At 54.3% G+C, this 23,390-nt stretch overlaps 15 protein-coding genes across 15 annotated transcripts; 8 read left to right on the top strand and 7 right to left on the bottom strand.

Moving 5' to 3' along the window:
* Positions 1-185: 185 nt before the first annotated feature.
* On the top strand, positions 186-3,299 carry CLUP02_01552 (uncharacterized protein; the record flags this gene model as incomplete). Its single annotated transcript, XM_049280592.1, has 1 exon — positions 186-3,299. One exon carries the CDS (start codon positions 186-188, stop codon positions 3,297-3,299), a length of 3,114 nt encoding a protein of 1,037 aa, XP_049136549.1.
* An 84-nt stretch (positions 3,300-3,383) lies between these two features.
* CLUP02_01551 (uncharacterized protein) lies at positions 3,384-4,647 on the top strand (the record flags this gene model as incomplete). Its single annotated transcript, XM_049280591.1, has 6 exons — positions 3,384-3,504; positions 3,557-3,695; positions 3,750-3,827; positions 3,889-4,126; positions 4,207-4,283; positions 4,341-4,647. The coding sequence occupies 6 exons, from the start codon at positions 3,384-3,386 to the stop codon at positions 4,645-4,647; spliced, it is 960 nt and encodes a 319-aa protein (XP_049136548.1).
* A 394-nt stretch (positions 4,648-5,041) lies between these two features.
* Positions 5,042-6,590, top strand: CLUP02_01550 (eukaryotic aspartyl protease; the record flags this gene model as incomplete). The annotated part of the gene is made up of 4 exons (XM_049280590.1): positions 5,042-5,303; positions 5,410-5,521; positions 5,579-5,703; positions 5,764-6,590. 4 exons carry the CDS (start codon positions 5,042-5,044, stop codon positions 6,588-6,590), a joined length of 1,326 nt encoding a protein of 441 aa, XP_049136547.1.
* Positions 6,591-7,543: 953 nt separating this feature from the next.
* CLUP02_01549 (uncharacterized protein) lies at positions 7,544-8,276 on the bottom strand (the record flags this gene model as incomplete). The annotated part of the gene is made up of 3 exons (XM_049280589.1): positions 7,544-7,856; positions 7,955-8,038; positions 8,110-8,276. Coding segments are annotated over 3 exons (564 nt in total), but the record flags the coding sequence as incomplete, so codon positions are not given.
* A 1,333-nt stretch (positions 8,277-9,609) lies between these two features.
* Positions 9,610-9,843, bottom strand: CLUP02_01548 (uncharacterized protein; the record flags this gene model as incomplete). Its single annotated transcript, XM_049280588.1, has 1 exon — positions 9,610-9,843. The coding sequence occupies one exon, from the start codon at positions 9,841-9,843 to the stop codon at positions 9,610-9,612; it is 234 nt and encodes a 77-aa protein (XP_049136545.1).
* Positions 9,844-10,764: 921 nt separating this feature from the next.
* Positions 10,765-11,313, top strand: CLUP02_01547 (uncharacterized protein; the record flags this gene model as incomplete). Its single annotated transcript, XM_049280587.1, has 1 exon — positions 10,765-11,313. One exon carries the CDS (start codon positions 10,765-10,767, stop codon positions 11,311-11,313), a length of 549 nt encoding a protein of 182 aa, XP_049136544.1.
* A 1,511-nt stretch (positions 11,314-12,824) lies between these two features.
* On the bottom strand, positions 12,825-13,873 carry CLUP02_01546 (S25 ribosomal protein; the record flags this gene model as incomplete). The annotated part of the gene is made up of 5 exons (XM_049280586.1): positions 12,825-12,850; positions 12,919-13,232; positions 13,304-13,364; positions 13,435-13,659; positions 13,720-13,873. The coding sequence occupies 5 exons, from the start codon at positions 13,871-13,873 to the stop codon at positions 12,825-12,827; spliced, it is 780 nt and encodes a 259-aa protein (XP_049136543.1).
* A 71-nt stretch (positions 13,874-13,944) lies between these two features.
* On the top strand, positions 13,945-14,853 carry CLUP02_01545 (40S ribosomal protein S5; the record flags this gene model as incomplete). The annotated part of the gene is made up of 3 exons (XM_049280585.1): positions 13,945-14,084; positions 14,236-14,419; positions 14,536-14,853. The coding sequence occupies 3 exons, from the start codon at positions 13,945-13,947 to the stop codon at positions 14,851-14,853; spliced, it is 642 nt and encodes a 213-aa protein (XP_049136542.1).
* A 265-nt stretch (positions 14,854-15,118) lies between these two features.
* CLUP02_01544 (uncharacterized protein) lies at positions 15,119-15,376 on the top strand (the record flags this gene model as incomplete). The annotated part of the gene is made up of 1 exon (XM_049280584.1): positions 15,119-15,376. One exon carries the CDS (start codon positions 15,119-15,121, stop codon positions 15,374-15,376), a length of 258 nt encoding a protein of 85 aa, XP_049136541.1.
* Positions 15,377-15,843: 467 nt separating this feature from the next.
* CLUP02_01543 (acetyltransferase) lies at positions 15,844-16,770 on the bottom strand (the record flags this gene model as incomplete). The annotated part of the gene is made up of 1 exon (XM_049280583.1): positions 15,844-16,770. One exon carries the CDS (start codon positions 16,768-16,770, stop codon positions 15,844-15,846), a length of 927 nt encoding a protein of 308 aa, XP_049136540.1.
* A 104-nt stretch (positions 16,771-16,874) lies between these two features.
* On the top strand, positions 16,875-18,751 carry CLUP02_01542 (uncharacterized protein; the record flags this gene model as incomplete). The annotated part of the gene is made up of 12 exons (XM_049280582.1): positions 16,875-16,924; positions 16,997-17,059; positions 17,189-17,283; positions 17,338-17,423; positions 17,509-17,545; positions 17,669-17,771; positions 17,930-17,966; positions 18,036-18,157; positions 18,212-18,339; positions 18,401-18,477; positions 18,537-18,612; positions 18,669-18,751. 12 exons carry the CDS (start codon positions 16,875-16,877, stop codon positions 18,749-18,751), a joined length of 957 nt encoding a protein of 318 aa, XP_049136539.1.
* A 205-nt stretch (positions 18,752-18,956) lies between these two features.
* On the bottom strand, positions 18,957-19,284 carry CLUP02_01541 (heavy-metal-associated domain-containing protein; the record flags this gene model as incomplete). The annotated part of the gene is made up of 2 exons (XM_049280581.1): positions 18,957-19,120; positions 19,197-19,284. 2 exons carry the CDS (start codon positions 19,282-19,284, stop codon positions 18,957-18,959), a joined length of 252 nt encoding a protein of 83 aa, XP_049136538.1.
* Positions 19,285-19,783: 499 nt separating this feature from the next.
* On the top strand, positions 19,784-20,160 carry CLUP02_01540 (uncharacterized protein; the record flags this gene model as incomplete). Its single annotated transcript, XM_049280580.1, has 3 exons — positions 19,784-19,852; positions 19,907-19,926; positions 19,989-20,160. The coding sequence occupies 3 exons, from the start codon at positions 19,784-19,786 to the stop codon at positions 20,158-20,160; spliced, it is 261 nt and encodes an 86-aa protein (XP_049136537.1).
* A 161-nt stretch (positions 20,161-20,321) lies between these two features.
* CLUP02_01539 (uncharacterized protein) lies at positions 20,322-22,481 on the bottom strand (the record flags this gene model as incomplete). The annotated part of the gene is made up of 1 exon (XM_049280579.1): positions 20,322-22,481. The coding sequence occupies one exon, from the start codon at positions 22,479-22,481 to the stop codon at positions 20,322-20,324; it is 2,160 nt and encodes a 719-aa protein (XP_049136536.1).
* A 150-nt stretch (positions 22,482-22,631) lies between these two features.
* Positions 22,632-23,225, bottom strand: CLUP02_01538 (uncharacterized protein; the record flags this gene model as incomplete). Its single annotated transcript, XM_049280578.1, has 5 exons — positions 22,632-22,652; positions 22,710-22,767; positions 22,883-22,957; positions 23,017-23,099; positions 23,172-23,225. The coding sequence occupies 5 exons, from the start codon at positions 23,223-23,225 to the stop codon at positions 22,632-22,634; spliced, it is 291 nt and encodes a 96-aa protein (XP_049136535.1).
* Positions 23,226-23,390: the final 165 nt, after the last annotated feature.

The following is a 23,390-nucleotide window of genomic DNA, read 5'->3' as shown; positions in this document are numbered from 1 at the left end:
TCTTTTTTTGAACTCTCCTCTTTTGTCTTTGGGTTTTCCTCGCTCTCTAGATTTACAATACTTCTGCGTCTCGAGTCTCATACTGGGACTTGTCTAACAATCCGTGTTAGTTTCGACCTCTGTCACTCCCACACGAACCTGCCTAGACGACCCTCCACAGCGCCATTGGGCGCAAACCATACACGATGGCGCAACGAACATTCTCGCCATTGACAGTAGTCCTTGGCTGCGTCTTCTTCTTTTCCGCACACGTCTTTGCCGTCTCCGCCGTCCTTGGCGTTGATCTCGGTACCGAGTACATCAAAGCTGCCCTCGTCAAGCCCGGTATTCCTCTCGACATTGTCCTGACCAAGGACTCGCGGCGCAAGGAAATCTCCGCCGTCACCTTCAAGCCTCTCCAGAGCGGCCCCAAGTCCGGATCCTACCCCGAGAGACTCTACGGCTCCGACGCCATTGCCCTCTCCGCCCGCTTTCCTCACGATGTCTACCCCAACCTGAAGACCCTCCTCGGTCTCTCCGTCGACGACCCGATTGTCCAACAATACGCTGCCCGGCACCCAGCCCTGCAGCTCGAGAAGAACGAGGCGCGAGGAACCGCTGCTTTCAAGAGCAAGGTCTTTACCGAGGAAGAGGAGGCATGGCTGGTTGAGGAGCTCTTGGCCATGGAGCTGCAGAGCATCCAGAAGAACGCCGAGGCTGCTGCTGGAGCTGGTACCTCTGTCCGCTCCATGGTCCTGACGGTCCCTCCTTACTTCACAACCGAGGAGAAGCGCGCCATCCAAGCCGCCGCTGATCTCTCTGGTCTCAAGGTCCTCAGTCTCATCAGCGACGGTCTCGCCGTTGGTCTCAACTACGCCACTTCCCGCCAGTTCCCCAACATCAACGAGGGAGGCAAGCCTGAGTACCACCTGGTCTTCGACATGGGTGCCGGTTCCGCCAAGGCTACTGTCATGAAGTTCCAGGGCCGTACGGTCAAGGATGTTGGCAAGTTCAACAAGACCATCCAGGAGGTTTCCGTCATCGGCACTGGCTGGGACAGGACTCTGGGCGGTGACACACTTAACTACCTCATTGTCGACGACATGGTCGCCCAATTTGTCGAGTCCAAGGGTGGAAAGAAGATCTCTGCCGATGCTGACAAGGTCAAGGCCCATGGCCGCGCCATCGCGAAGCTGACCAAGGAGGCGGAGCGTTTGCGCCATGTTCTCAGCGCCAACCAGCAGGCCGGCGCGAGCTTCGAGGGGCTCTACGAGGATGTCGACTTCAAGTACAAGCTCACCCGGTCTGATTTTGAGAAGATGGCCGAGACACACGCCTTTCGTGCTGAAGCCGTTCTCATGAGAGCTCTGACGGCTGCTCAGCTGGAGCTCTCTGACCTGACCTCTGTCATTCTCCACGGCGGCGCTTCCCGAACACCCTTTGTTCAGAAGCAGCTGGAGCAAGCCGTTGGTTCCGCCGAGAAGCTTCGCAGCAACGTCAACTCTGACGAGGCCGCCGTATTTGGTGCCGGTTTCCGCGCTGCCGAGTTGAGCCCTAGCTTCCGTGTCAAGGAGATTCGCATTTCCGAGGGCGCCAACTACGCCTCTGGCATGAAGTGGACCAACAACAAGAACAAGCTCCAGCACCAGCGCCTGTGGTCTCCCGTCTCCCCTCAGGGCGGCGTTCCCAAGGACGTCACCTTTACCAACCACGAGGACTTTGATGTCACTTTCTACCAGTACGTTGAGGCTGCCGAGAAGGATGTCAAGGTTTTCTCTACCAAGAACCTTACCGCCTCGGTCGCGGAGCTGAAGGAGAAGTACTCCTGCGTTGACAGCGATATTCACTTCAAGGTCGGCGTCAAGCTGAGCAGTGAGAGCGGCGAGGTTGAGGTCACCAAAGCTACCGTTGAGTGCGAGGCCGAGGCCCCCGAGAAGGAGGGCTTTGTCGACGGCGTCAAGAACCTGTTCGGCTTTGGCAACAAGAAGGGAGACCAGAAGCCTCTTGATGGAGAGGAGGACGAAGAGTTTTCAACCACGGGATCTGAGTCCTCTACCACTGCCTCGACCAAGACGGAGTCTACCACCGCCTCCTCGTCGCCCGTTCCCAGTGACGCAGCGGCCGTTGGCAAGGAGCCCGCCCCCAAGAAGAAGGAGCTCGTCACCATCAACGTCGAATTCACCCTTGAGAAGGCCGGTCTGCCTGAGCTTTCCCGTGAGGAGCTTGTCAAGTCCAAGGACCGCCTCAAGGCCTTTGAGACTTCAGACAAGGCCCGCCGCCTGAGAGAGGAGGCTCTCAACCAGCTCGAGGGTTTCACCTACAAGGTCCGCGATCTCCTCGAGAGCGATTCCTTCATCGCAGCCTCCACCGCCGAGGAGCGTGCCACTTTGGAGAAGAAGAACAGCGAGGCAAGTGACTGGCTGTACGAGGAGGGCGCCGACGCGTCCCGCGATGAGCTCAAGAAGAAGTACAAGGAGCTTAACGACCCCGTCACCAAGATCCAGAAGAGAAGTGAGGAGTCCGAGAAGCGCCCTGAGCTCATCAAGGCTCTCAAGGAAGCCCTCAACTCCACCCAGACCTTTGTCGGCACAATCAGGAAGCAGATTGAAGAGTACGATGAGTGGCACGCCTCAGCAGCCACCGAGCCTTCTTCCAGCACCTCTACCGAGACCCCCTCAGCAACTCCCTCTGGCGACTTTGACGGTCTCGAGGACGAGGACTCAACCGGCAAGGAACGCACGATGGAGGACGTCGTGAAGGAGAAGGGCCCCGTCCCGCCCCTGTACAAGCGTGAGGACATCGAAGTCGTCGAGGACGTCTACGAGACCACCAGCAAGTGGCTCAATGAGATGGAAAAGAAGCAGGACGCCCTTGCCGCGACTGCGGACCCCGTCCTCCTTGTCAAGGATCTCCAGGCCAAGCGTGACAAGCTCGACAAGGCGGGCATGGACCTGGCGATGAAGGGCGTCAAGAACATGGAGGGCAAGACCAAGAAGGCAAGCAAGGCTGCCAAGGCGGCTAAGAAGACAAAGTCCACCGCCACCGCCTCGACCTCAGCGACCGCCTCTCCCGAGGACGGCAAGAAGTCTACTACCACCATCCCTTCCAAGAGCTCAACCGCCGGTGAAGCCCCCGCTGGCCGGACCGTCGAGCTTCCCGGTGGCGGAAGCTACGTTCAATTCGGCGGCAGCGACGGCGACACGCCCAGCGAGGCGGAGATTGAGGAAATTCTCAAGAAGTTTGACCAGTCTCAGCACGCCCAGCAGGCCGCCGCCAAGGAGCAGGAGCAGGATGATGCGCTGGAGCACGACGAGCTTTAGAGACACTTGGATGGATTGTAGATTGGGGGAGAGAGTCGAAGTTTTTTTTTGCGCATACCATACCTAGGCGTTTCTACAGATGAAATGAAATTACAGACAAATCAAGATGACTGCCAACTTGCCTTTCAGATCGTGACTGTCTTCTCGTGCGGGCTGAGTGACAACGAGGCGGACAACGTCGTGAACGTCAATTTCGCCTCACCTAGTACGTTTCTCCTACCTCGATCTCGACGGATCCCACTGTTCACATGGTCCAGCAGCAGCAGCAGGAACCCTTCACATCGTGCCACATGAGAGTCGAGTCAGGCAGCTGAATACCCGAGGACAAATGGCCACGAGCAAAGCAAACTCGGCCATTGAAGCGCAGAGTTTTTGCGCAATCGCGAATAATCATCGGTAACGGTGAGCCAGTCCTTCAATCTTTTCAACATCATCAAACGTTCTACAAAGGATAGCACCGCCACCTCATCTTGCCACCGCCCGCCTCGTTCCCCGAGTGCTTTACGTTCGCAATCTCATGATCAGAAGGTTGTCCCGAACTCGTTACTACGACAGTGGACGAGTAAACAAGACAAAACCGCGAGAGAAGCAACGGTAACACGACCAGCATCGCCCACTTTGCCGTCGGCAGAGCGCATGAAGTGATCCCGTATCACCCAACATCTCGCCGAAAAGTCCAAAAGTCACATGGACTGGATTCAGCCTTCTTTATGATCTTGTATCGCTCCGGGGAAGAAGAGATGTGGCTCCCGAATGTAATTCCGCCAGCCTCACGCGATCCGGTGCAATCCTCGGACGTTTCCTTCCTTGTAGAAAGACTTTTCTACGTGGCCAAGGCTACAATTTGTTGTACATTACACCTCTCGCGTGGCTAGCTCCTTTTTCCGCCTAGGTCTCATCATCGCAGTCTGTCACCATCATCACCACGAATACATCGTGGCGAAGCCCCAAGTCTGGTGTTTGCCCTCTCACCTTCGACGTTCGGTGTACACCGGTGTAAGGCGAGACCCCCGCACCCCTTGTGATGAAGTCTCACTCCAGACTGCTCATCACAATCTCTCATTTGAGTCACCATGGGTATGATGAGGATGTAAGGGAGAAACTGGAGGGGATACTGGCAAAAGGTCCAAATACACAGAGAATGGAACCCCATGACCAAAAACTCGGTAACATCAACCCGTCGGCTTCCCTTCCGGCCATTCCTATTCTTCGACTTTCTCTTCCTCCTGTGCTATCTTGTGCTTCTTCCTTGTTCTTCAAGACAATCAAAAAAGGTAAAGACGGGTATCCGCACAACCCGGCTTTTTTTTTTCGTCCCCGGCTGCCGCCCTCAAGATCCGCGGAGTGACACATGTTGCACTCTCATGTAAGGAACGGTAGAAGCAAGGCAACAAAGGGGGGTAGGAGAGAGGCAAAGGGAAGTACGCGAGAGAGTCAGAGAGGCTGAGAAAAGAGAGAAACAACAAACAAGATCGTGTTGCAACATCGTCACTAGTTTCGTTAGCACCAAGTCTCGGTACGAAACAAACATACTGCCTTGTCAACACTTGTCCCTGGAAAAAAAAGAGAATCAAACATTCGTAAAAGCAAATCCAGATGCATTCAAGGATAGGATATATATATAGAAGGACAATATCCCTCTCCCCCGTTTCCAAAAGAGAACATCTCTGGCATCCTCATCCAGATCAAAGGTCTTCAAACTCTGAATTCAACACCCGCCAAACATCTGACAACACGCAACGATGATCCCCTCCCTTGCCGTCCCACTGCTATGGTCGACATTGGCACTCGCCATCCCGACCGGTCCTCAGCAACAGCAACACGCCGAGCTACCAGACCTCGAACGCCGCAGCACCAGCACCCTCACGGTCTCCGCCCGATCGAACCCGGACTTCATACTCGACGGCCCGGCCGCCCTCGCAGCCGCCTACGAGCGGTGGGACATGCCTGTTCCGGAGTCCCTCGCCAACCACAACATGTTGACTCGGCGCGAGGGATACGAATGTAAGTTGTCCTCCTTCTCCCCGTTCTCCCCGTTTCTATCCTTTCCTATCCCTCGATGTCGGAAACGCACTGAAGGCGCATGCAGAGCTGACCTGTACATACCCAGCCGCCGTCGTTGCCGCAAAAAGTAGCAATGACTTTTACTGGCTGACAGACGTCTTCGTCGGGTCGGCGATGCAGAAGATGCCCGTCATCATCGACACAGCATCTTCCGACTTGTCAGTCCCTTCCGTCCCTCGAACTCTTGAAATCCCCCAACTTACACGATGAAACAGCTGGCTGATGACCTCCGACACCGAATTCGGCGACGAAGCCGTGAATGGCAAGCCCGCGCTCTACGACCCCGCAAAGTCGGCGTCGAGTCAAGAGGTCCCTGGCGCATCTTGGGAGTCATCGTACAGTACGTTCTCCCTTCATCCCTCCCCACCAAAAGATCCCAACTAACACGTAACCACTACAGTCGACAAGTCCACCAGCTCGGGCAAGGTGTACTTCGACACCGTCGGCTTCGGCCTGGTGACGGACAACAACCACTTCACCATCGCCAACACAACAATCCAATCCGCCGTCAACGTCGCCCCGCGGTGGGCCATCGAACCCAAGATCAGCGGTGTCATGGGTCTCGCCAAGAGTAAGCCCTCGTCCGTCAAGCCCAGCATGCCGTCCATGCTCGATCGTCTCAAGCCGGCGCTTCACTACGAATGGATCGGTATCGACATCCGAGCCAATTCGAACAAGGGCTTCTTCTCCTTTGGATATGCCTTGGGCACAGTGGAGACCAACGAGCCGCCCGTGGACGACGACGAGCACTGGAGCTTCGAACTCAAGGGAACGCGGACGAGCACCATGGACAGCAAGCAGTGGAACGTGTTCAAGAAGCGTACCATTGCTACCATCGATACTGGAAGTAGTTTTGTGCTTCTTCCTGGCGACATGGTTGCCAGTTACTACGCCGGCATCCCCGACTCGGCTCACGACCCAAAGCTGAAAGCCTGGGTGTTCCCCTGCGCCTCGGCCGCAAGCATTCCTGACATGCTCTTCCTTACGGCAGGTGACTACGTGGGCACGATTCTCAAGGAGTCTATCAATCTTGGCCCTGCGCCCGGGAGCTCCGACATGTGCTTTGGTGGGATCCAGAAGAGTGAAACTGATCGTTCCATTTTTGGAGGCGTAGCGCTCAAGAGCATGTTCGTCCAACTGAATTATGGAGCTTCAGGAACCTTTGTCAGCTTTGGACAAAAGAGTTCGTATGATGTTTGCGCGACCACGACAGCCTGTCAATCATAGGAGTCCGAGGCAAAGGCTACTTCGTTAGCCAGGGTCGGAAGAGAGTCCAATATGTCATCCCAGTGGCGTTCGTAGAGATCCTAAAGGTGTCGCCTAGTTAGAATAATCAGTTTATCCATTCGTGTGCACAGTTCTGGCTAGAAGAGAACCACAAAAATGAGATGCTGCGTGCGCGCATATGCACAACTCTTAAAAGAATCCGGAATTTGCACAAAGTGAGGCTTATCGTGTAGTTTGAGACCCCGAGGATACTGTGACTAGGCAGCCGTGGAAAATGCTCACTGTGCATCCCAAAACGATTGAGGCAATGTAGAGGTGAATTTCCACTTCTTCGTCTGGTATATACAGATATCCCTCTTCTCTCAGGGACGTGCCATCAATGACCAGAGGCAGCCAATCCATCTTGGATTGTCCGCTCAGGCATGCTCAAACTCCATAAACTTGGTGAAAAATGCGTAACCACTCAGGCTCGCAAGAGAAGAAAAGCCAACTGCAAAAACATATCGGGGTGCTGAAGAATCCATGCTTCCAAGTCTAGGAAGCGCTCTGGGAAATGTAGCGAGCGGCGCCCCGTCACGGGTTGTGGTAGCCGGCATGGGTACATGCCAAAGGTAAACCCCCTTTCAGTCATGCTCAAGCCGAGAGTGCAACATTGCTACTATAGCTTGGTGAAGGCGTTAAATCGAGGAGTGCGGGTATATGCGAGAATGAGCTCGAGCCGGTGCAAGTAGTCTGGTTGTGCAATCTGAAAGGGCAAGTCTACCCTCATGCCTGGTCACGGTCGCCGTCTGAGTGAGCAGAAAGAAGCAACAGTCAGCATTTCCATGATCTCAATTACATGTTTGGCTGGTGAATTTCTCGGTAGAGGCGGTGGTGCTGGAAGAAAGAGCAGAATTGGGCGGGACGTGGTATCATGGGTATTTATATGGGTTGTGTGGGAAACATGCAGCGATCTAGTGTCGGGGTGGGTGGTCGTCAAGGTCATCCTTGCCGACAAATTCGTATTCACCTTCGCTGGCAGTAGGCGTGGGCGGCATGTTCGCCGAAGACGGGGCATGAGGCTGGTTCTGGCGCGCCGTACCTGGTCGTGACCTGGCCTTCTCTTGGGCTTCCTTTGACAATGCTGGTGCAGCATCTCCCGCGGCAGCAGCAGGCTGTGTTGCGGCTTGCTTGTTGACGTTGTTGTTCTTCAACCGCTCCTCCATCTCGCGGATGCGACGCTCGAGAGCTTCAAGCTCGCTTGTCTGGCTCTGGACATTCTGCTTTCTGTAACGATTCTCTTAGTTTTCTGACTTTACGCCTTTTGGTGTAAAGCTGTATGTCGTAAGGTGAAACATGATTCAGGGTGATGCGGCTCTACATACCGTTGGTCAAGCTTCTCGTCTGTGACGGGTTCGTCGAGGCGGAAGATGTCGGCAAGCTCCTGGGAGAAGGAACGAGCAATGGTACTGCGCGACTGCGGGTCAGCAACGCATCTCGCAAGGTTTTTGATTAACTGAGGCGGGCCATTGGAACGCACGATTGAGGGCGGCGGCCATTGGGCTGCCAGTCGAGGTCGAGCTCAGCGTCGGTCATGTTGTGCGCCATTTCGTATGTAGGAAGAAGCTTCGGATAGGCAGAGGAGATGAGATTGTGAGGTTGCGAGTGGGAGAAAAGAGGACTCGCAATCAGGGACTGGAGACGGTTGGGTTCGTGGTCGACCAAAAAGGGAGGATGATCAGCGGTTAGTGGTTGACAGCGTCGACAGGGTGCTTGTCACACCGATGTGGTAATCCAAGTAGGCGGGTAGTAATGTATGGTGGATAAGAGGCGGTAAGGCGAGTTGGCTATGCAATGCTCTAGAAGCAAGATGGAAGATGTCGAACAAGTGCGTTGCTGGTTCTGTCGCGAAAGATGGATGGAGTAAGGCACAGGCAGAGAGGGGTATCTTTGATGCGCCGGAGAGAAAGACCTGAGAGCAGAGCTGAAGGGAGGTGGGCGAGTATTTGTTTCGTCTGTGGTTGTCTTGTCTGCAAGCGGCAGGGAAAAGGGGATCGGAGACGGTGGGAGAGGTGGAGGCGGGAACTTGGAAGGGGAGGAGGAACAAGGAAGTCAAGTCGGGACAGGAACGGCGGAGGCTTTTGGATGCGGGATGGACTTGGACTTTGTAAGGTTGAGGGAAGCAACAAGAGGAGAGGCGAGACAGGCGGATGTGGGCAAACCTGGTTTGGTCACGGTCCATTCAGATGGGGTCAGATCAAGACAGTGCAAGTTGGAACCAAGGAGGGGAGGACTGAGCAGGAGAGAAGTCAGAACGAAGATGTAAGACAGGGCAGGTGTGGTGCCTGACATCAGGGCCATCATCTGGTGGTGCGCATCATTTTTCGTTGGCACACATGGAGATCACAGGCCGGGAAGGGGAAGGGGCCAGGTACGGGCGGCACACACATGCGGACACAGTAAGGAGGGAGGGGCCTGGAGACGGTGTACCGGATAATTACCAATTATATCTGCTGCAGGTTCATGAGAAGGCGCAATGAGGGAGGGCAATGAATGGAAGGCACGCCATATCATATTTAGGTACCTCTGGTATAATTGTAGGTACCTACCCTCCTTTTACCTCACACATCTTAGAATCTAACGGGACTCTTTGAGATGATGACACTTGAGAAAGGTATCTCTCTGTACAAATACCTCACCTTGAGAATGAGGAACCAGTGTGGTTGGATTGCATCTAAAGGAAGGAGGCAAGCGGGTTGCGATTGCCCCAAGGTAAGTGGACGGAGTCAATCCGGAGGTTGGATAGACAATAGGTACGTCGGGGGCTCCGCAGTCTCGCATCAGGAAATCAGGTACCTCGAGTCCTGCATCTGCTCCTGCTGTCTTTTTGGATCCTATGTCCTATGGTGGAGCGTGCAATTACCAGGTTGCCATCTGTAATCAGCTGCAAAGGGAATGGTCTCGAGACCCAGTCAATTGGGCGCAGAAGGAGTGTTCATGCGACCCGACCGGGACAGGCGATCCAAATCTAAAAGAGCACCTACCTTACGCTCTCACCCTCTACGTAGAAAGGTACGCAGTACTCCGTACGGATACACGCACTACAAGTTGCATGGAAGTGCATAAACCAGGCTCCTGACACCTCAGCTCCTCTCTTGATGCTTGCTTGCCCACGCCTGGCCAGCGGCAAAGTTGGGAACAGGCTTGACAGGCGACCCCCGAAAAAGCCAGATGGTTGCAAAGCATGAAGTGGAGGGGGCATGTTTGAGACCATGTAGCAGCCTCGTCAATGGCTGAACTCTTGCGAACACTGACCTCGAAATACACCTCGAGGCTTGGTTTGGCGAGTACTGTCCATACTCCATGTCCTGCCTGGATTGGAGGGCTCTCAAAGTAAAAGAACGCTAGTACATGGAGCACTTGCCACATGAGAGCAAAGAAAAGATGGGCATATTCTATCTTGATGGTGAGGGTATCCGACACCACCATGCATACTGCAGAGTATCTATCCATCCATCCCTTGTCTTCGGAGTACCTATGCACCTGCAGCTGGCCTGCATCCATCCATCCATCCATCCATCCGCCCACCCCGGCCACTAATTAAGGTAGACGACAAAGGCACGCTATCCGTACCTGACGACATCGGCTTCCAGGTCGGAGCCAACTTCCTTCCTTCCTTCCTTGGAGGCTTAAGCCTTGAGCGCCTTCCATGTGCAGCTCTCCACGACCCTGGAAATCCCACCTTCACCACTTGTCACTACGACCAACAGGGCAAGGTCATTTGCTCTAGGCCCCTCGTTCACTTCCTCCGTTACTTTCTCCAAGATAGCTTCCCGTCTCCCTACCTCACGGATACCTAACCTCAAGCTAAGGAACCTGTGGAAGCAAAGAAAGGTGCTCATGATACCAACCGACTGTCGGTAACTGCTTCGCACCTTACCAGTACCTACTTACCTTAGGTACTCCGTATACGGAGTACAGTGAATGCCTATGCGGCATTACCTTAAGGTAGTGCACCTACCACCTAATGGCCGGAATGGACATCACGAACCAAGGTTCCTTACGATCCTTCCCTCCTCCACGAACTCGTCCGAGTCTTGACAGCTAATTTACCTAGCATTACGGAGTAGGTACATTGGCCTGCCGTGCCTGCCTTTCATTTCATCCCACCAACATACATACCATACCTTAAAACATGCCTTTAATCCCCATCCTACCACTTCTCCCCCTTCATGCCGGCAAAGTTACAAGCTTCTTGGGTCTACGCTCCAACTTCAAAGTTGAAACGAACCAAATGATCCGGTCCATCCCTCTTCACTTCTCGTCATATCCGTCTTTTTGGGGGGGTTCGCCAACCAGTCAGCTGTGTATTCAGTCTCTGGATCCCGCTGCCATATGGTCTGCGTGTTTCTATGGCTTGTCATTCGCCAGCCACCACATGACGTTCACGTCTGGCTTACAGCCGCATCATGTGCCGCTCCTTTGTTCAAATGAGACCCTGGAACTAACATTGAACAAGGCATTTCTAGCATTCTTCGGCTTCCCAATCAACGTTCGACCAAGTCATGCTCACTACCCCTCGAAAACTCGATGCACGCAAGCTCGCACGCGAACCGCGCTACCACCTTACGGACTAATCACTTCTCATCTCCATCAACCCCTCCAAAATCCAATCCCAATTCCCCTTGTCGCAGAAAGAGAAGGGGAAAAGGGGCATTTCGTGACGCTGCCAATTTCGACATGACATCAAATTTCGGACCGCCCTAGTCAATTTGACTTCCTGGTCAAACACCCCCAAACTTGACCAAAACGCCTGGGAAGTCCCGCCGTAGCGCCCAGCCGCCAACGACTGGTTTAATCTCATCAGCCCGAACCACTTCCGAGTCCATTCCCACTGCCAGCCCCTTGACGTGTCCGACATCTCGGGCTCCGGGCTTGGGCCCCGGCAAAGGACTCAAGAAGCTCTTAAACTGTATCCCCGCAACCGGCCTTTGCGTCTTCAAATTCATGTACGTAGTACGCGGGTTCTTAGGCGCAAGACCAGGGAATGGCGTATTCCTGTCAAAGTGGCAGCCAGAGTGACAGCGACATTGACGCTCATGCCAGTATCCATCACAGCGCTGACGCCGATGTCTCCAGAAACCAAGAGCGCGAGTAATTCATCAAGCGAGTGACAGATTAAAGGAAGCATCCACTCCGTATGCACAAAATTATTATTACGTTGTCATTACTACCGAAATACGATAGACGGCAAATGAGTCGACCGACGAGTATGCGTACCGAGTACAGACCGCGATATTGCATTCCATCAACGAATAATGATTTTATTCTAGCGTCAGCCTCTCTGGTGGCGGTCGACGAGGCTTAACTAGTGTTGCCATCGTCAAGACCGTAGGACAAAAGCCATCGAAAGATCCTTCTGTATTACTAGGGCTTGATGCTCAGGCCTTCGTGCGACGAGAACACTTCATCTCAGCCCAGCAACCGTTGCCCTCAATCTGCATGACATCGGGCCTTGAAGAGTGGCCTCTAGGGCTGGATTGACTGCGGGCCAAGACCCAAGGCAAGCCGGTCTTTCGCTTGGCTCTCGAGCTTCCGGCGCATCATGAAAGTGGGAACACGGAGCGAACGATACCAAGCTGTGCGTCACAGCCCTACAGCATCAGATGCGGCTGTCTTCTTCGGACAGGAACACTATCTGTGGGCCTCTAGACGGGCGAGAGTTGTTGTTGCATTATTGGGTCTTTGAAGAGCGTGAATATCGAAGCAACGACCGCTTTGCTGACGAATGAAATTATTCGCACAGCGATGACTACAGCAATCGGGTTCAGAGCCACTTCCATCTCACAGTTCATACCCCCGGAGAACTCCGCTTGCCTTCGCACATGGGCTTCAATACCTGGTAGGCAAACCAGCATGGCAAGGACCATTAACTGGAGCAAGACGTGACTGGGCTATGACGTCTGAGGGAAGCACAATGCCTATGGGCCACATGCACTGGGACGATAACCTTTGGGCCGGTATCATTGGGACGTCAGGACGTGATCATGGTCTATTTGACGACGCAGCAGATGTACGATCAACTCCGTTCCATTTGCGGTGCTAAGCAAATCCGATCCCTAAGGCCCAAGGTATAATGCTTCATTGAGCATCCGAAAAGCCTCCTGACTAGGCAGATATGACCAAATCCGTCCCTGATTCCCGTTGCTTTTTGTTTTTGTCGTCACGCGTTCCACGTTCAATGGCTGAGCGGGTTTAGTCAGTACCACCGACGGCACGGGCTGGTGGTGATTGTTAGCTTTGCTGCTCCTCCGTAGGTTTCTCTCGTAGCACTATGGGTTCGACATACTGTAGATCTTCATCTTGCTGTGCTGGACAACGGGCTTAATGATGCCCTTCTCCTCGAGGTCGGCAAGACATCTGCGGGCCAGGGAGCCGTTGATCTTGAGACGATCGACGAGGACGGCGACGGTCACCAGGCGGTAGGACTGAACATCCTTGTAGAGCTTGTCGGAGGTGGCCTTGTCGAGGATGACGGCGTGCTGGGCCTTGTCCTTGACCTTTCCCTTGGACCTATAACGATGGGTAAGTCGGTTGGTCGATGGATGAGAGAGGCAGTGGCGTCCGAGGGTAGCGTATCGTTGGGGGATATTTCGACAAGTTCTTTGTGCGTGTGTGCATAGGATCATACGTACCACTATCGGGACGAGGTCAGCATTCTATCACTTCAAGACACATTGATGGGAACACGGGGTTTGCGACGAACCTTCTTCTTTTGCTTCTTAGCTCCTGCAGCTGGCGCCTTTACATCCAATTCAAGTCAGCATCGTGATCTGGCCAAGTCGCGAATTTGTGCGTCGCGCACACGGGAGGAGGGGCGTCGTTTCGCGTGCGTACCATTTTGTCTGATTTGTGATGTCGTCGGTCGGAATACCAAAGGCACCTAGGTCGTCGGGAGTAGGAATTTCAATTGTATGAGGTTGCGGGAAGAGGTGCCACTCCAGAACCACCCCTCCAGGCCTTTCGGTTGGAGGGTTGGCCAACCCTAACAAATTGCACGCGGGCGGGTCCACTTTGCCTGCTTTGAAGGCTTTGATTGGGTGCACACCACCACCATCGCGGGTTGAAAAAATATTTCGCCCAGTGGCACAGCGAAGAGGACCAGAGCCCGGACCAAAAGCCCTTGGTGGTTCCGTTCCTTGTGCACCAAAGTCACGGTTTTCGAGGAGCGAGCTGGCAAAAATCGAAACCCACTCTGCGGCGTACTTTCGCACTTGGACAACTTCAACCCACGACCACCACATTTTCCCACCCCAAGCCTTTCTCGATCTTCCTTCCCAACAAGGTCTACTAACCCCCCAAAGGTCGAGCGAAAATGTCTGACGGCGGCGATATCGAGGTCGAGAGCGTGGGCAACTACGATGTCCTCCCCAAGGACGTTGTCAAGGAGGTCGGCAACGTCAAGCTCTTCAACAAGTGGGATTACGATGTTGAGGTCCGGGACATCTCTCTGACGTGAGTCCACCTCCCAGCACTTTTTTTTTCTCTTTGCGCAGGAACGCGATCTACAACGACAATAAGAGAAATACCATTCAACGGAGGACTTGCAATTGGAAACTTGGGACTTGGAGAATTCAGGAAGCTAATCGCGAACCGAATCGAATAGTGACTACATCTCCCTCCGCAACCCCGTCTATGTCACCCACTCCGCTGGCCGCTATGCTGTCAAGCGCTTCCGCAAGGCCAACTGCCCCATCATCGAGCGTCTCACCAACTCCCTCATGATGCACGGCCGCAACAACGGAAAGAAGCTCATGGCTGTCCGCATCGTTGCCCACGCCTTCGAGATCGTATGTCACCCACCCTACCGAGACCGCACCCACAAGCCAAAAAACCTCTTTGGCCAATCCGACCTGCAGACACAATGAGGAGGTATAACACACAAGACTAACACATGCGACTACAGATCCACCTGATGACCGACCAGAACCCCATCCAGATCGCCGTCGACGCCATCGTCAACTGCGGTCCCCGCGAAGACTCTACCCGTATCGGTTCCGCCGGTACCGTCCGTCGCCAGGCCGTCGATGTCTCCCCCCTCCGCCGCGTTAACCAGGCCATCGCCCTCCTCACCACCGGTGCCCGCGAGGCCTCTTTCCGCAACGTCAAGTCCATCGCCGAGTGCCTTGCCGAGGAGCTCATCAACGCCGCCAAGGGTTCCAGCAACTCCTACGCCATCAAGAAGAAGGACGAGCTCGAGCGTGTCGCCAAGTCCAACCGGTAAAGGGTTTTCGTTACTCCCTTTGTCTATGGTGTTTTACCCCTCGTGGAAAGGGCTATGAAACTCTGCTGCCGGGATTTGGAGAGGCGTGTGTCTGGGGACTGTGGGTGGTTCTTGTCTCTCTTTCCCCGGGAAATAGTGGGATAAGGCAATAATCTTCTCATGCTCGTTCCCCGTGAACACGCTTGGTTTGGAGAAATGAGAGAAAGGGGAGGAGGGAGCTAAGAAAGGGCGGGCAACAAAAACGTGGAGGAGACCTGTTGAAAAAATGGGGGTTCCATCTACAACCTCCCCCTTTTCCCTATTTCTCTATCGAGACGTCAAAAAACTGCTTTCTGGGGGACAAATCAAATCGGAGGCGTGGTATTACATAACAGGGCAATTCAACGTCTTTTTTCTTCAATTCATGAACGAAAAGAAAAGCGGTGTCTTGCGCTGGGTGACCCTTTTTGTTTTGCATTTGCGCGCGTTTTCGGGGAAATGGGGGAACGCAGCTGCTACGGCATCTTGTCTCTTCACGGCTTAAAAGGTGGTTTATTCCAATAAAAGCCGAAGCTCGTAAGAGCAAATGAACAAAACCCCGGCGTTTCCCCACGGTGTCTAATGTGAGATGAGAATGATATTTCCCTTTACTTCCTCCCCAGTATCGTCGCCGTCGACTGTATGAGATGCCCACCCTGGGTGACGTCGTAACGTCATAGCATGTCACTCACTGCTTCGTCCTCCGCCATAAGTACCTTGTGAATGCATGTGCGAACTCGACATGTCCATGCCGTCTTGACGAAACTACCAAGTAATATTAAGGGACGTTGGTCCAAAAGCAGAAAGCCATCATCATGGGGTATCGTAAACCATCAGAGATCCCTCTTCTCGACTAGCCAGACCCCATCATCAATCATTGCTAAGCCAGGCGATGATGCCTTCCCAGCCTTCTGCTCTCTCCTTTTAAGCGGCCAATCTCCAGCCAAGCATCCCTGATTCATCCTTTCCTCTTCAAAGGATGGGCTTCTCCTCCTCGACATCCAACCGCATAAACATACCCTTGTGCTCGATCCCCTCCTCCCACCAAGTCCCCATCTCCTCGTCGACCCGGAACCCAAACTTCTCCCACGCGCCGACCACGGCCGCCTGCGAGTGCACGCAGACGAGCCCCCTCCACTTGGGCACCTCCTCTGCGCTGGTCGCCCCGATCGCCTCGAGCCCCATCTCCTTGATACTGGGATCGAAGTAGCTCGGGTGCGCACGCAGCCACGCCAGCGCCGTCGTGACCAGCAGCCTCGCGATCCGGTGTCCCCTAAACTCCTTGACCACGGCCAGCCGGCCCAGCTTCACGTACGGCTCCCGCCCGTCGTGCAGCGCCGTCGCGCGGTCCGGCGCAAAGACTTTGGTCGCCGACATGCGCCTCTCCTCGCCCACGTGCTCCGCCGCGCTCTCGGCCCTTTCCTCCACGAGGCTGCTCGTCGACTCTGAAGATTCCTTGTCTCCTGCCGCTTTCTTCTCCCCGTTCGGCGCAGCCTCCCCCGCTGCCGCCGGATCCTCCTTCAACACCCCGTCCCAGTAGACGCCCCCGTCCTTGGGGTGCGGGGCGTGGGGAAATGGCACGAGGCGGATGGTCCCGATGGGCGTGCTGCGGGTGCTGCTGCGGCGGGGCCGGACGACGTTGCCGGCGTCGTCGAGGACCTCCTGCTCGACGACTTTGTTGACGGACGCGTACGAGACCCAGTGGCAGGCGCGGCTGTCGTCGGCGTCGAACTCGTTCTCGGCGGGGACGCCTTGTTCGGCGACGAAGACGGCTTCGCGCACCTCCATGGCGTCGCAAATCTCCTTTGGTATCGTCGCCGGCTGCTCGTCGTGCGGCGCGCCGCGTATGTAGGCGTCGAGCCGGGTCGGCTCCAGGAGGGACACGAACGGTGTTCCCATTGTGAAATGTGGGGGTGCGAAGGACGGCTGTGGTAAAAGGTATTTGGTTGTGTGCGAATATAAGACGGTTTTGTTTCTTCCTCGGTGGTAGGTATGGAGATGAGATGGCGTTCGGTGAGATGTGTTCTGGAAGCTGGTTCTTCTCCTCTCTCAAGTAGTGTTGCCGGTTGAGTTTGAAGTAGAGTTGTAGTCGGATGAAGTAAAAAGTGTCCGTTTTGACTTCGAGGCAGCAGCTGTATGTTTTGCAAAAGGTCGGAATTGCATTAGTGTCGAGAACTGCAACCCAGCGGTCTCATCTTTTGATGCAAGGAAAGGCAGACGTATTATGAGAGGTTCGGGCAGCTACCTAACTAAGGGTAAGGGTACGTGCTCTCTACGAAGTACTTCGTGCACCTCACCAAACAATTCGTTTGGCAAGACCCCGTGGAAGCCAAAAAAAAAACGGGGAACGGTACAAGCACCGCCACCCACTTTCGGGTCCGGTCGTCATCTGGCAGGGCCGGACGGTCATCTGTCTGTGTGACGCTTTCCCTTTTCACTTGTCTCTCCCACCTCCCACCATCCTAGACATAACTCAGGCGCGCAAAGCCAAAGAAAATACCCATGGCCAGACCGCAAAAACGTATCCAGCCGCTCATCGGCCGGCGCTTTGTGTGGGTTACCCCCCCCCCCCGTGGCCCCCAGCCCTTTCCCATCGCCCCCCCCCCACCACCCACGGCGCAAAAATGACGTTGGTAGGCACTCCTCCCCGGCTCCCCGGGTGGCGTTGGCGGGTGTGGGTACCCTTGGGACTGAAGTGAGCTCCGGGTGTCGACAGCCACTTCCAGATCTACCATGCCACTACGTAAAATACCAGACATATGCTTCCCAAACATGCTGCACATCTCCTTTCTTTCAGGGTCCTTACTTCACGTGTCCTTCCGTCTCATGCTCGATCTAGAAGCTCCCATTGGGCAAGGCACCAAGATCGGCGGTGGGAGATCCCCAAAGGCCCTTCTAATGTGTCCCTTGATGAGACGGCGGCAAGCTTATAGCAGACCGAAGTAGGTAGCAACCCTGCCATCCATGGCAAAACTTCATTGAGGGCAAGAGGCATATCTATTCCGGACCAATAACGAAGTTCCTAGATAGGAGGGGCAGCTTCTTGTTGTCTTGGTAGCCATCCGCGGTCCAACAAAGCTTCCAGCCGTTCCATGGTAAGATGACATGTCAATAAAGCTCAAACCGATCAGCTTCTTCATGACGCATGATGCGTGCTGCTGCAGTTATGCGAAATCTTCAGAGAGCAGCTCGGAGCAGGCAAGGCCTTATATCAATGTCACCTAGATGAGGGCGGGTTTTTTCTTCTCCACTGCTATCGGCATTACCACCATCATTTGGAGAAAAGGTGATGGAATGCGCCGATAGGGATCCTGATTCTAGGCTGATATGGTAACATCAGTATCGTAAACTACAATCTAGGAGAAAACAGACATTGCCCTGATTCGCCCAGTTCCGACGCCTTGGTTGCGAACAAAGTCCAAAGAGCTCCAGCAGTTGAATGTGTCAGGAGTCTAAGATGCCTGCTTTGTGGGTAGCGATGCCAGAATAGTGCGTAGGTGGTACCGCCGTGTGAGTACCTTCGTGTGAGTTGGCGACAAGAAGCCTGGATCAACTTACAGGCACCCCCTCGCTAGGCTTGATCTTACACAGCTGCAGAGGTTCGAAGTTGACCGGAGATGCGCTGCGAAATATAACATGGAGCCACGAAGGGTGATGATCTACAGTTCAAAGACATTGTCGGATCGGATGTGGCTTCACAACAAAAAGCGCAAAATGAGGCCAGAAGAAAACTCTTAAAGGGTACTCATCCAGCCATTAGCATCCGGCCGTGGAAAGCTATGCACACGTAGTCGCAGTCAACCAACAATACAGTGACTGGGCCATGCAACTTTCGAGCCACTCGAATTTCGATGGCGGAAAGCACATAGGCACCTGGTAGACATAGACGTGTATGAAGAGTCGAAGCGACCATAGTATATCTATTTTTGATAATGGGTTTCGCAAGTGCGCAAAAGCAAAAAAAGTCCTCGGTTGCAAAAACGTATTGCCATACTGCATTTTTGTCGCAGTGGTCAAAACGTTCCGTATAAAACTCCTTGCCCAAAGAATGTCCCGTTCGCTACTCAGATCGAGAAAAAGGTTGTTTATGCGGTGACCTCGACGCTCTGCTCAACGCCGTCGGCGCTGCCAGAGTTGACCTTCTTGCCAGTCTTGGAGATGGTCTGGAGGACCTTCTCGTAGGGCAGGCTCTCCTCGGCGATGACGGTGGCGGTCTGGCTCTCGAGGGAGACTTCGTACGACTTGACGCCTGTAATTCGGACAAAGCTTTGGTCAGCACGTGTTCTTTCGGCAACGGGGCGGGAATCTGTGGGGAGGGGACTAACCATCCAGCTTCTTCAGGACGCGGTCGACGGCGCCGGAGCAGCCGCCGCAGCTCATGCTGACGTTGAACTTGTAGGTGTGCTCAGCCATTGTGTCGGTTTTTGGTGGTGGTGTTTGGAAGGACGTCGAAAGATTGGAAATTCGGTGGGTTGCAGGTGGGAGAGTTTGCGGTATGGCGTTTGGCGGGGTACAAGAGAGCTATTAAGGAGGGGCAAGGAAAGCTCCAGTCGTTTATAATCCTGGGTGGTTTACGGGTGATTCGCTTGTATTACGGGAACTTGTTGGAGAAAGGGGTATCTTTAAGTCAAGAGTAAAAACCAGAGAAAAGTCATCGGCAGACCGGATGAGATGGTGGTCATCTGGACCGATTATATATCTGTCCTCCTTGGTGCTGCCAAATCGCATTATTAATTCCCATAGAAACCGCCCGTCGATGGCGCAAGAGAAGGCCGCGCAGCACGCTCACTGACATCCGAACCCCCCCCCCCAGTAGCCGCTAGCGCCAAATTGAACCCGACCACACCCCAGAGGAAAGAGTCCCCGTCTCGCTTCTGAAACTTGCTCACCTTAGCCCTTTGCAACTTCCAAAATGCTCTTTTCTGATTCTCTCTCTCCGAATCACCCCCCTGAAACAGAGAGGGACCCCCCAATTCCCGCCGTGAGGTACTGAGCGAGCGCATTTCATTTCAGAGCGAGAGTGACAGTGATGCAGGTGCACAAATGTATTACACAGTGAGGTAAGGATAAGTACCTTACCTTACGGATACAGACCCTTCACACGTGAGATGTCCCAGGATCCAGGGAACGTCTCCGTTCTCACTCTTCACACCTAGCAGATCGTCCTTGCTTCCGCCCCCTTCTCTCGTTCCGACCTTTCATGGATGTCGCGTGCGGTCGAACCCGCAAGTTAGTCTGCTCACGCTAGGACAGGGGTCCGTGTACATGTTGAAGACGACTGCAAGTTGATATCGGGCTGATACGTAGTAGTATGGTAAGAATAAACGAGTTGGGCATCCTTTGTTCAATTCTCTTGTATGGGTATCGGTGCTCTATATCTCCAGGAAACCATCGAGGGCAACAGACCCTTTATCTGGATAGGCACACCCAGTTGATCGCTGCGGGCTACCTTAGTTCGCCCCAGGCTGTCGACGTGCCTGATCACCATCAGCATCCTCATCGCCGTCAACCAGAGGCGGCATTTCCTCATCCGTGCTTTCCGCCTCATCGTCGACGGTTGGCTCAGTCGGCCAGCCGCCGGGTATCATAGACGCCAGCAAGTCAGCAAGCCGCTGCACCACGCCGGCCGATGGAGGCTGCCCTCCTGCCCCCTCTAGAAAACCGTCATCATCATCGTCGCCTTCACCTTCAGAGAATGCTCCCTCCCATGCATCACCAAAGTCGCCATCGCCAGCGTCATCGTCGTCTTCGGGGAACGCGCCCATCATTCCTGCCATAGCACCAGCTCCTGCGGCCGCGCCGGCTCCAGCGCCCCGGGCATCTGCTCGCTGACGCTGTCTGCGAAGCATGTTGAGGAGTGCTCGCTCTTGGGCGAGCATGCCTCCACCCTGCCCATTGTCTTGACGCCACGGCATCCGGACTCCCTCACTCGTAAAGATGTTCTCATCCTCCAGAGGTGGGAGCGGATCGAAGGCGTAGTTTGGCTCCTGGGTGAGAATGGCCCTTGGGATGCCACTCAACAGGGCCGGAGTATCTTCCAGCCATGTCCATCTCGCTGTACGGGTTGTTGCCGGCATATCCTCGGGGAGTGTCTCTGTCGGCTTCTTCGCAAGCTTGACGGCCTCTTTGAGCAAATCGATTGCTTGCGTATTGTTCCAAATGTCCTTGGCCTGGTGAACGTACAGCTTCGTCCAGAACTCGCGCTCGTCCGTGTCAGGTCGAACTCCCCACAGAGGAGGCGGCGCTTCCAGGTTCAGCGCTTGGAATAGGGCACAGTATAGCCACGGCAACCGCTCCATGCCGGCCACTGCAGCCATTTTTGCTCCCTCCGCATCGCCCACCTGAAGCTTGGCGAGAACCATTGTCTGCTTGATGTAGGTATCATCCGTCTCGTCCGCCACAAATTCGCCAGTGTTGAGAAACTCAATGAGCCACTGCGCTTGACGTGCTCGTATTGCCAGAGTATGAATGAAATACTTCATACCATAAGGATCATTCGGGTTGAGACTGAAGAGAAGCTTGGCCCACTCTAGAGCCGTCCTATACGTGCCCTTGCGGATGAGGCTCTTGAGATACGTATATCCTGCCAGCCAGAGCTCGCGGTTCTCGGGGCGGCGGAAGTCCAGTCGAGCCTTGCCCTGCTCCAATTTCTGTCTAAAAGCGGATGTCGTGGATCGACCGAATGTGAAGAGTGCTCGCTCGCAGAGGTCTGCAGCTAGTGACTGATTCTGGTCCTGAATGGCAACCTTGCTTACTTGGAGCAAAGTCGAGATGTGATAGGGATACCGTATCAATAGATTCACCATCTGCATGGGGTCGCCAAGCTGAACGCAGCTGAAGAACATGATCTGAACGTTGTCGTAGGCCTTCTCGTGGACAAAGGCGAACTCGGTAAGACCATCGGCGCCTTTCCTGATCTCCTTCATGACCAGGCCCACGGCAGTAGCGCGAGGCCACGTATCCTTGCCTTGAATGAATACATTACGTCGCAGCGATATCTCAGGCAGCTTCTTGCGTGGGTCCCCCCGAAGCGCCGTCTCCAGATCGACCTGCTGAGTCGGGCCTCGTTGTCGGCGCGCCGCCTCCTGCTCGGCTCTCTCCTCATCTTGGGCAGCTTGGATGGCCTCCTTTCCGAAGAGAGCTCGCATCTCGTGGATCGCTCTCAGGTATTGAGTGTTGATCTGCAACAGGTCGTCGATATCGCGGCTGCGTTGGGCAAGGTTGTCCGAGGCATCGGTGCTAGCATTGCGGGCTATATTGAGCTCCTGAAGAGCCCGATCAATCTCATCCTCCTTGTCGTCGGTTGGTTTGGGGGATTCGTCCTGGGCCGCAGCCTTCTTGGTCTTCTTCTTCTTTTTCTTGTTCTTCTTCTTCGCAGGCTGCGGGAATACTTCCGGCTCCGGCTCCGGCTCGTCTTGCGCATCATCAGACTTCTCCTCGTCGTCTTCATCATCGTCATCACCGCCGAGAGCTGCAAACAAAATCTGTCGGGGCTTGATGGGCGCGGGCTCGGGTTCCTCTTCGCTGGACTCGTCTGCGGTGGCCTGGGCTTCTTGGAGCTGTTCGAGCTCCCGCTGCTTTTGCAGCTTGCGTAGCTGACGGCTTGACATTGCGCAATGATTCAATCGGCGCGAGCTTCTCAGTGGTGAGGTAAGTAATGGAGGGTAATTATTGTTGTCGTGGGGGTTTTTTCTTCAGAACTGTTTGCCGATAGTGGCAGAAGTCTTGTGTGCCTACTAGAGGTTTACAGGCAGAGTGCGTCACGCCGAAAACGTGTCTGACTGATGTGCATGACGTCTGGCGGGGTGTGGCGGGGCAAATTTTATACATCAATTCACAACCTGTCTCCAGTATCCGCACCAGCGACCTATCTCCGGCACCAGCAGGGCAAATACACTTGAGAGGTGTCCGATCCAATTGACGTGAGACTTTTTCAAGCCGGGTGGTGTAATGACCTAGCTTTCATGGCTTTGTCCGCATCCTTCACTTCAGATTCTGCCAACATTCTCACAATAGGATGGGTGAATAGGTGCACTTGAGAATTGGTGGTTGGCGTGATTGCATTCGATGATGGAAGACCCAGAGTCTATCCACGTCGCCTGATTCTAGGTTCTACCACCAAAAGAAATCCTCTTATTCTCGTACCTTCTCCAATTCTGATCGCTTGAATTCAGGCCATCAGGGCACTCATGCTCCCTTTCGAATGCCAGGTAGAAGACCTGTCTCTGCTATCATATCGTGTTGTTCCGGGTTGTCCCCCGATCCAACGAGTAAACGAGAAGTCAATGCTAGCTACCCACGCCTGATATTCCCTTTTTGTCGTCACCGCGCATTCGTGAGACCGCAGCTCCCATCGCTTGCGGCTACCACTTGCCAAACTCCTTCCGATCCCATGCGTGTCAAAATAGCAGTCCTATGATTCCTGCCCATCTGGCAAAACCAATGCAGAGGACTTGCCTGCCCAGTGCTCCATCGCCAAGGGAATCCGAGAAAAATCGAGAATCGAGGAATGATAATAC

Source organism: Colletotrichum lupini, chromosome 1 (assembly GCF_023278565.1).
Source record: "Colletotrichum lupini chromosome 1, complete sequence".
Taxonomy (NCBI): domain Eukaryota; kingdom Fungi; phylum Ascomycota; class Sordariomycetes; order Glomerellales; family Glomerellaceae; genus Colletotrichum; species Colletotrichum lupini.
The sequence above is the reverse complement of the archived record's forward strand: the minus strand, read 5'-3'. Positions and strand labels throughout refer to the sequence as shown.